This window comes from Aedes aegypti, chromosome 2 (genome assembly GCF_002204515.2).
Source record: "Aedes aegypti strain LVP_AGWG chromosome 2, AaegL5.0 Primary Assembly, whole genome shotgun sequence".
NCBI lineage: Eukaryota > Metazoa > Arthropoda > Insecta > Diptera > Culicidae > Aedes > Aedes aegypti.
This window is the reverse complement of record NC_035108.1, coordinates 470,319,211-470,329,852: the sequence shown is the minus strand read 5'-3', so window position 1 is coordinate 470,329,852 and position 10,642 is coordinate 470,319,211. Positions and strand designations below refer to the sequence as shown.

The 10,642-nt window shown below is 39.1% G+C and overlaps 1 protein-coding gene across 3 annotated transcripts; it reads right to left on the bottom strand.

Moving 5' to 3' along the window:
- Window positions 1-1,378: 1,378 nt before the first annotated feature.
- LOC5569529 (60S ribosomal protein L9) lies at window positions 1,379-9,707 on the bottom strand. 3 transcript variants are annotated; one of them, XM_001652779.2, is made up of 3 exons: window positions 9,599-9,707; window positions 8,970-9,221; window positions 1,379-1,795 (listed from the first exon to the last, which is right to left on the bottom strand). In XM_001652779.2, exons 2-3 carry the CDS (start codon window positions 9,208-9,210, stop codon window positions 1,464-1,466), a joined length of 573 nt encoding a protein of 190 aa, XP_001652829.1. In that variant the 5' UTR covers window positions 9,211-9,221; window positions 9,599-9,707; the 3' UTR covers window positions 1,379-1,463. The 3 variants fall into 3 exon arrangements, with proteins under 3 accessions (XP_001652829.1, XP_001652827.1, XP_001652828.1); XM_001652777.2 differs by having other exon boundaries at window positions 8,970-9,216; window positions 9,599-9,683; XM_001652778.2 differs by having other exon boundaries at window positions 9,561-9,618.
- Between the last annotated feature and the right edge of the window lie 935 nt (window positions 9,708-10,642).

Here is a 10,642-nt window from a genome sequence, read left to right as displayed (position 1 = left end):
GCACCATCATATTAACCATGAAATTTTAGTTTTAGTATGATATCGTGAGTCGTTATAAAGTCATGGAACATCGACACATGGAAGTTTCACTGTAAAAGCAAACCACAGAATCACATAAGGCTAATTTAAATTTGGCGGACTTTTTGAACCAGCAGAGCAAACGGCCGGCCGTTTGCTCTGCTGGTTCAAAAAGTCCGCCAAATTTAAATTAGCCTTATGTGATTCCGCCTTTCGTGTTTCCGCCTTTTGTGCGTAGTCGCCTTTTGTTAGTTCTGCCTTTCGAAATTCCGCCTTATGTGTTTCCGCCTTTCGTGTTTCTGCCTAACGTAGGACACCCGGGCTTTCCCGATATTCCGCTTGTACATGAAACGTATGTATGCATAAAGTTACTTTTCAGAGAAATAGACAGATGTGAAGACGGATATAGCATGTTTTACTTGTCTGTTGTTATGCGAAGAACAGTGCGCGGAATTAAGGCATTATGAAAAAAGACGTGGCCTAATTCCGCGCGATACTTTTTTGAATAATACTCAATAATTATGCTAATATTTGATAAGATTTCATAGAAGCACCATGAAATATATCTGTAGCAAGTGATTCCATAGAATATTGCATAAAAGATAAAACATTTTTAATAAAGAAATCGCGTTTGTTGTTGTCCTACAGTCTTAGCGCGGACGCTAAGAAAATTAGAACAATAACGTCTACTCCGAGGGGCCTTCACTGATTATTTTTTATGCCGCGAAAAAATGCCTTGTTTGCTTTTATTTGTGATTCAAACTTATTCTTAATCAAAGTAGCCTCGAATAGCATTAAAAGTTGCTGAAATATTAATGTGTATTTCCATATATAAATAATTTTGTATGAAATGCGCGGAATTAGGCACTGCGCTGAATTAGGGCACTTTACGGTACATAACTATTTGACAACAATTCTGATCCTTTCATATTAGACAATACCCTTTCCATGGCAACTGTGTAGATGCAGAGATATATTCGGTCCTAATAATGAAGATTGTCTAACATTCCTTCCCTTCCCCGATAATCGCTTTGGGCGTTGCCGGCACTTTGAGAATGGTTAACTAATCCCAAGTCCCATTCATTAAATCTCTGTGCAAATTCGATTGTTCTAGTCAATCACGGAGTCCTACTACGTAGCGGTCATCCATGCTCATGCTTTGAGAAATGTTTGAATCTTAGTTCAATATTGGTAATTAAAATATACCACAAAATGCAAATAACAATGATCGACTAATGCATAAATCGCACAAAATGTTACCCCAATATTGTCAGCGTTAACATATCACCGGGACGCAGACCCTGGAGACTTGGCGTTGCGCGCCTTTTGATTTCTTTTCTTCGCAATAAGGACTCATTTCTTTTCATCTTTCGAACCTTCATTTTCTTCCACTCCTGCTCTTCCATATCCTTATTACAAGAAAAACATTATTTACGCGCATCTCCTTATTCCTCATCCTGCACCACAGTGGTCTTCTCCGACACGTACAGACCGTCCAAGAACTTACGGATATCCTTGTTTCGGACGGTGGTTGACTGCTGGATGAGCGCGGCGGACAGGGAAACGGCCTCGATGTCGTTACCCTCCAGGATTAGTTCGTCCTTTTGCTTGGCCGAGTTCACGACGGTAACTCCGGGTTGCATCCGGACGCGGCGGATGTGCTTCTCTCCGAGGAAATTACGGATCTCCACCAGGCTGTTGTTCTCGCTGATGACACAGTTGATGGGGAAATGGGCATGTACGGCACGCATCTTGTACTGGAATCCCTTGGTGACTCCTGGAAAAGAGAGGAACAATAGCTGTATCCGATATCCTTTAGAGGTCAAGTAGGTATTTTTAATGCACTTTTAAGTAATAGTTTCAAAATTTTTATTCTAGATTAGAGCAACCATTTTCTAGATTTCAACATTACTTTCTACAAATTGCGCTCTTCTTTAAGATTTCTACCAGAAATTTTTTAAACAATATCTTCAGGAATTACTCCAGAGCTTCCTCCTAAGATTCATTCAGGAAGCTTCCAGAAATGTTTCAAAGAAGTCTTCAAAAGTGTTTTCCAGTCATTTTTGAAGTGATCTCTTCAGGAAACTGTCAAGGATTTTTTTCAGTATCCGTGAGGTAGGTATTTCAAAATCCTAATATCTGATGAAATTTGATTAAGTTCTAAACCAACCCTTGAATAACTCTTGCAAGCTAATCTGACAGAAATCCTGAACTCTTGACTTTAAGGATTTCTTAGGTAAATTCATAATAGCAAAAAAATCCAATCTCCTGCAGCCAGCCATTCCCTAAAAATTATCGGACGAGTTCTAAAAAATCCCTAAAAGATTGTGTTTTCAAAAACTCTGTTATAAACATTTTTTGAATTTTTAGATGGAACTTCTGGTTCTGTAATAACTACTGAGGAAATGAGTGGAAGAGTTAGAGTAACAATATCTAGACGTAATCTCTTGGAAATTACTGAAGGTAGGAACACTGGGGTGTATAACTCCCCGGAGATTCCCTTGGGAACCCCTGGAAAGCTACAGTGGCTTCCAACCACTTCCGGGTAACTAGATCAGTAACATGAGACCCCTGAACTGTGTCGCAGGGTCGGTATGTTACTGGGTAATCGGAGGGGCTTCGCGAACAAAGTATTTTAATCAATCCTTTTCTGTAAAGTGTGGGTATGGGTTGAACATTGTGTGGCGTGTAAGCGAGATGGGGGATTGTTGTACTCACTGCTGCAGCTATTGTTGAACTCTCTTCGTTGCGTTGGCCCACACGGCTGCTCTTGCGCTACCGTGTGGCCAGAAACTCGCAGCGTGGCTGCTCGGGGTTGGCCTCGCCGAAGGCCTGAGGGAATTGTCCGGAATCGGACGAATCCTATGCTGTTCGGCTCGAAAGCCATCTTGACTTCCGAGCCGCCGCGTGTTGACCGTTCTTAAAACGGATACGAGGTGCTAAAGTGGATGAATATTTTCCGTCAGGGTGGTCAATACGGTAATTCTGACCTAGTTACCTGAACGGAGGCAGGCGAACATCCCAATTCCTTCCCCTAAAAAGTGTAGGGGTGTATATTAAACTTATTGCACTGCACTACACTAACCAGTCTGTACACACGGACGCCTGAATATCTTCTGACCAATCTTCTTCAATTTTAGAAGATAGCAGCGCCCACCAATTTCTATTTTATTTTCGGCTATCGCTAAGCACCATTTTTGTGCGACTATTGGGCAAGTCATAGAAATCCCCTTCAGAATGTAATCAGTTTTGGTTACAGCTGCACGAATTCTCACTATAGTGTAGCCTACTGTATTTTATAATTAAAAACGTGAATTTTCATAAATACATAGAATCAAACAAACACGAAAACCTAAAAATTGGAACCAATCGGTTACAAGTGCTCCACAAATTCCTCGAAGGATCCCTAGGTTGGTAGCGACTGATTGCCTTCAAAATAGGAACATAAGAGACCTTATGCTGGCCTTATGAGACCGTATGACTGCACGCATTTTGTTTTTTATCCAAGAATTTCTTCAGAAGCTTTGTCCAGGAGAACACAGTTATTGATTCTTTAACGACCTTCTTAAGAAGTGCCTCCTTGATATTTGTTCAAGACACTTTCAAAAGTTCAATTTGGACTTGATAACCCTAGAAATTACTCAGCCTCTACCACCGACAAAACTCCATTGTGCTTTTCTTCACGAATTTCTCTAATGATTCTTTCACAAATTTCCCAATAATATCCTGGAGTTAATTCAATGATTCTTCAATCGATTTCACTAGGAGATCGTCCAAGTTTTTTGTGTAGGACATTTTCAAGAACTCAAGCAAGAGAAGTCTTGATTTCTTAAATTTCAACTAACATTTTCTCTAATGATACCTTTAGAAATTACTCCAGAGATTCTTCCTTTGATTTCTTCAGACAGTTCAGCAGAAATTATTTGGAAAAAAGCAAAGAAGTTCTCCAAGCAAATTACTCACGAAATTTTCCAGGGAATTGTCAAGTACATTTTTAAGACATTATCTGCCGTGAATCGCAAGTAAGTCCCATCTGCATTTTCGTTAAAATTTAGTTGAGTTCAGTTTACAACATGTCTGTCAATGCTCTTTATCCTGCATTAATGAGATAATATGATTTGGTCGGAAATATTAGAAAAAAAAACAGAAAGTCAAATTGTCCCATAATGAAAAGTAATCGCATATCAGTCCCACTACAGATTTCCGCACCGTTTAACACAACAATGATCCGTATTTTGATCATTTTTTATTTTTTTCTCGGAAAGATATCGTAGTGAAAAGCAAATTGTGAAAGTTTCATCAAGATTTGAACATGTTTCAATATCCTGGATTTTTTTAAATATTCTATGCAAAACGAGTTTGGAAATTTCACAGTTCATTTTCTCAATGCCAACGTTTTACAGATGGGACTGACTTGCGATTCAAGGAAGTTATTGGAGCAAGCAATCCACGAAAAAAATACTGAAAGAATTGCTATAACAAATTTTACAGTAATCTCTTATGAAACTTCTTTGGAAATTCCTGATGAACTATTGTGAGAATCTCTGAAAAAGTACCTAACAGCAGAGGAAGTCTTGGAGGTTTTTTAAGATGAATTTGTTCATAAGACGATTGAAATAATAATCAACTGAATCCCTGGATAAAATCCTACAGAATTTTCTTGCGGCATTCCTTGAAAAACATTCAACAGAATCCCACACTTAATACTACTGAGATGTCCAAAAGTGCAAATTTATATGTATTGCATATAACATTATCAAATTGCGAAAATAGTAACTTTAGCAACCATTTTTCTGACAAATAGGGCTGGCAGCGACTAGGTGTCTTATAAATAGGAACTTATGGACCTCATGGCTGAAACAAAGAAATTAATTAACTCATTACGCGTGATAAAGATGGATAAATTATGGATGAAATTATGAAACAAAATCCACGTGCTCGCCACTTGTAACCTTCTAAGCTATTGGGTCATTAAGTGGCTCGGTAGCTTAGTTGGTATAGCGTTCGTCTAGCATACAAGAGTCCTGTGTTCGAGTACCAGCTGAGCATTTGGATTTGTTTTCATAATTTATCCATCTTTAACACGCGTAATGAGTTAATTAATTTAATAACCATGCGGATTGGATTGGATTCTGAAGCGTGTGGAGTATGGGTAGTGGACGAAAAGTGTCTGCTCTTTAAAGAGAGCTATTTTTCAAGTGAATTTGCGGTGCATTAATATCGTGCTCCACAGTGTTATGATTCTGACATATGGTGCTCCAATGATTTGATGGAGTTTAAAACAGATGTGTTATTTTTGTCAGTGAAAACTCTGAAAATTTGTTTGCCAAAGTTGCAAAACCAATGGCCGAAGATCATGTTGTGCGGTATAACCGTTGTATGCGATACGTTCGTGATTGTGTGGTAAATACCTACATTACAATGGAATGCGAAGAACGTTTCCCTTTTACATATACCACGTAATGTTCTATGTTAAGTGTACTGTCTTCTAATATAAGTGAGATATATATGTGTTCACAGGCACTCAATCTGTGGTCATCATTGATGACCATTTCTCACCGGTACCGCTGGAAAATTCTGATGCTGATGAGTAGTTAAGGGCTTGCCTTTGGATGATTTTGCTGTCAGAAATTAAAAAGAGGTAAGTTTTCTGATTGTAAAATTTCAAACGGACGTTCCCTTCTGGAGTCACACAACTTCGTGAAAAGGTCATTTTGTCTCGAAAAAGGCAGGAACATTTTTTTTTTCGTTTCTACGTAATGGATGAAATGAACTTTGAATGTTCATTTGTCTTTACCATTTGTATCTCAATATACACATATGTGTGTTATTACATTTCAGTTGTTTTGCGTTAGTTGAGTAAAATGTGTTATACTGTGTAGTACGAATTGGATAATGTACTGTTGGCCTACAACAGACATATCTGTTTAAGTGTATCTAATTTGATCACACAACTTCATTAGGTTAAATGTGTGATCGGCACATACCAAGTAATTACGTATGTGGTCAGTTCATCACACTGTAAGTTTATTCATGATATTTGTGATGTCACAAACACAATAGCATATCAATTTCATCTACACAATAGTGATTTTTGAAGTTGGAAACACTTCTTAACGCCAAGCTCTTTCTTTCTTTTGGTGGATTTCATCGAGTCAACATCGTTGTTTCTCCCGAGTTGTGATATTCCATCTCTCGATTTTTTTTATTATTTCAACAAGTCAAGAAGTCGAGATGCAGAGTGCTGAGGCTACATCTGGTAAGGTTGTGACCACCGAATCCCAGTTTTCTGAATCTGGCGATTCTTGTGCCATAAAAACAGGTTTACTAGCTGTGCCTTCTACTACCGTGATTAACCCAGGATACGGTGTTGGTTTGCCACGTGCTGAAGATGTGCCTCCCAGTGAAATTTCATCGGAGGCCTCTAAATGGCGTTTTCAAGTTAGGCTTGAGAATGGCCATTTTACACCTGCGTTAAAAGACGCCCTTCTGAGGGATTTGAATGTGTGTCTTTACTCTTCTCCCTCATCTTCTTTCAACCCTAGTTTTAGGGGCTGTGGCCTTAGGTTTGGGGTTGTCTGGTTTTCTCCAGACAACGAACCTAGCTATAATTGGCTTATTGAAAAGCTCACAGCAATTAATGAAAAAGCTGGAGACCTTAAGTTCGTAATCGAACCTTATGCTGCACACCAGAACAAAATCTGTGTGAATATTCCTTGGGATCCCAAGGAAGGTCTGCGTGACGCAAATGTTTTGAAGAGATTGAAATTTCAAAACCCCTCAATTTCAGCTGATCGCTGGAAGGTTGTGAAGACTAGAACAATTGACAACAATAAATTGTTGTTATGTAGCATTGATGATGCTTCTCTGGATGTTTTGCAGAAGCAAAACTTCCGGCTGAACTACGGGTTCTCAAAGGTACAAGTAGATGTACTTCTGCAGAAGAAATCTGCTAAATCAAAACAAATGTAATTTTTATTACCAGTCTGCTTATATCAAGCACCAAATGTTGCATAGATTTCTATGCAATAAATTAACTGAACTTCGGGTTCCCATTTTTAAGCAAGTTTTGTAGCTTCGTCTTACAATTGAGGAAGGGGCTGAAATGGGTTGCGCAACGAAGTGATGCGGCTGGTTTTGATAGTAAATCCATGTTATTTTCTATCAAATCCTTGCGCATCGCTGCGATACACATTGCAGTCCATCCTTTACAATCCGTGCGGCGGTTCTTTCAGTAACATCTCCTTTAGATGTTCTGATAAATACAAGTTTTCTCTCTACTCTTTCCTATCTTTCTATTACCATACCACCCCCATCCTTTCCCATTTCCGCTCAGGTAAATGATGTTAAGGCTGTTGTTTAGCGAGGCACAAATCTCCCAACTGGAGGGGAACGTGCTGCCAGAGCCATTTTACTGATACCTACTGATACCTGTGTTCGAGTACCAGCTGAGCATTTGGATTTGTTTTCATAATTTATCCATCTTTAACACGCGTAATGAGTTAATTAATTTAATAACCATGCGGATTGGACTACCGAAATTCTTAATATATGTATCAATACGAAAAAGAGACCAAAAGTGACTAAACAGGAATTAAAAAGAAACCAAATAGGGACCACCAAATACAAAAGAGTTTTGAATATGATTCCTCATAGGTTTTGACCAAAATCAGAGGTTACGGCATGCATTTCTCTAAAATTTTCATCAGAATGTTTTTGAGGTATGCGCTAAATGTTTACTTTAGGTATTACTTCGAAAATTTCTTCAAAAGTTCATCCAGTGATTCTTTCGCAAACTTAACTGAGAGCTTTCTTTGCCGATTAACTATTTTTGCATGTGTATATCGTGTGGCAGGTACGAAGATACTCTATGCCCAGGGAATCGAGAAAATTTCCAACCCGAAAAGATCCTCGACCAGCCGACCAGGATTCGAGCCCACGACCCTCAGCATGGTCATGCTGAATAGCTGCGCGTTCACCACTACGGCTAACTGGGCCCCCAAATATATGGATACTTGGGAAATTATTATGGAAATCTTTACAAGAGACTTAGTTTAAAATCGGGAAACCTAGCGAAATCTCTAGTTGAAATATGCTACAGAATCTTCATTGGAATCCCTGATTAGAATCATTGAGAGATTCATCTAAGAATTCATAATAAATTTCGTTAAATAACCCATGGATAATTAACAGAGTAATTTCTGAGATGATCCACGAAAAAATTTTCAAAGGAATACAAAAATTGTTGAAATTATTGAATTACTTAAAACAGCACCGTAAAAACTCTTCGAAGAATTCTCGTGGAATTTCCTCGTATATTTCCCCATAAATTTCCGTTAAGCATTTTGCATTTCTCAGGAGAAATCTTGTAGGATTAGGATTGATTAGGATGATTTAGAAGATATCCTAGAGTAACAATTGGGGAAATCGTTAGAAGAATCTTTGAAGGAAATCCTTGGAAAATTCTTCTAAGAACTTTTAAAGCAATCCCTGTAGAGATTTGCATATGAGATATGCATCTAATTATCGCTTGAGAAATCACTGAAGAAATTTCATGATAAATTTCGAGCAGACAGGGTGGAGGCAAGTTGATTTTCTGTATGAACCTCCGAAGAAGTCTCTGAACTCCTGAACAAATTTCTGGAAATCTGTTCCTCGAAGAATCTGAGAAGAAACTCGTTTAGAATAGTAAGTAAGTAATGTAAGTAAAGGAATCTCTGGAACCTTCACACTAGGATTCACTCTAACGACAGTGGACAAAAGTGACTCTGAAGTCTAGTAGACGGCCTTACAGTTGAGGTCGAAAGACGCGTATCTGTTAAAGGATACAAACTCTAGCGGAATTACCATTTAATTAGTACTAAATTCGATCAGGTGACTAAGTCCCTTAAAAAGTGCCTCGTTACCAGCCCTGCCCAGCAGACAACAACATTACCCCAGCAGAAACTTACCCTTGATCATGTTCTCGATGTGCGAGCAGACAGTGCGAACAGCAGCGATTTCCTTCTTCGCTCCGAACCACTTCTCCACCATCAGCTTCTTCTTCGACACCTTGTAGATGTCCATGGCCAGGTGGCGGAAGCTCTTGGACAGCTTTCCGCGGGGCCCGTAAACCGTCACGACGCGGGCATGGACCTTGGCCGAAACGCCCTTCGGGATGGTGACCGTCTGATTTGAGTTGATCGTTCTCATTGTGGTCTAATCTGGAACCGGAAACAAAAACACAGAATGTTGTCACTCAACAACCGCTCGAACCAACTAGCTCCTAAACGAGTGTGCGCTTCCACCGGTAAATGGCACTATTCCGGGAGGAAATCCCATCACAACATAACCAAAGATGCCGTTCCGAAATCTGTTTCTCTGGCGCTAAGGAGAAGACATCATCACAACCGAACATTGGCTCAGATGTTGTTGACGTTCGGTTTTCACGCAATTATCCAACTATTTCGCCCACTTCCAGCATAATCCTCTTTACCGGCGGAAGCACAACGCTATTTTCACTCGTTTAACTTAACAATTCACAAGGAAAAACTCTTTTTTACATAAATAAATCACTTTATTCGCGAATTGTACGACTTACACGCTTGAGAATCAAACCGGAAAAGAACCTGTCAAAACGGAATCGGCCGAAATGTCATCGAGCCGAGCGATTCGACGCGGCGCTTCGATTTCCGCTTGGTGGGGGTAGGAAGGATGTGGTTGCTCAAGTTGGCACGGTGGTTTCGAAATGGCAGTTGGAATGGTCATAAATTACTGAGGGTCATCCATAAATTTCATAACGCTGAAAATTATAATTTTCGACACCAACCCAACCCCTCGCTTTTTGCAAAGATAACCCGATTAATCAGTCTTCATAATTCTTTATAGATCTTTGTCCAATGATGGCGATCGCTAACGATTCAAAACGATTCGATATCGATCACTATCGAAAATCACGGACTGGTTGGCCCTTCGGTGTTATGGAGGGGGAAGGATCCGTCATGAATTTTCAAAGGTGATTTTTTACGTTCAAAATCACGGAAATTTACATGAAAATGTGTTTTCAATGTATTCTATTTTCTAACCGATACGAAGTGAACACAAATTCGTTGAATTATTTTCAGTTTTGAACAGAAAAACTGCTGTTAAAGTTTCGATGATGACGATTATTACAATGACGGATTCTTGAACTTGAAATTCGTGAATAGGCGCTTAAACGGACGCTAACCCCGCGAGGCATGAGGGTGTTCACGCTTGCAATTGATCATTAAAATAACTGGAACGGCCGCTATGAAAAGCACAGATAGCGCCACCGTAGTCTTGTGTGTTTGACATAACAGAGATGCTGTCACAATGTTAAATCCCATATACGGTGGTATCTTTGTTTTGATGCTGTGAGTGCCTAAAAAGTTACCTTCAATGATCCATTGTTCAAGATTGCTCGTATTTGCTCAAAAGCAAAGCTACTTCAAATTACCTGTTCGATGAACACCACTGGATATGATTTTTCTTCAATTTTATATTTGATTTTCTAAAAATATGCGAGAGAATTTCATTTGATGGTAATATTTTGTTTTCTTATTTTTTTTTTGTCTGCTGTCAAACTTAAGCGAATTGTCAAAAATTTGAGCTAGTCAATCAGCTA

Coding starts and splice junctions, on each gene's coding strand:
- LOC5569529 (XM_001652779.2), bottom strand. CDS start 9,210: ATGAGAACGATCAACTCAAATCAGACGGTCACCATCCCGAAGGGCGTT. Junction 1,796..8,969: donor CATCGAGAACATGATCAAGG/GTAAGTTTCTGC, acceptor TCTCTTTTCCAG/GAGTCACCAAGGGATTCCAG.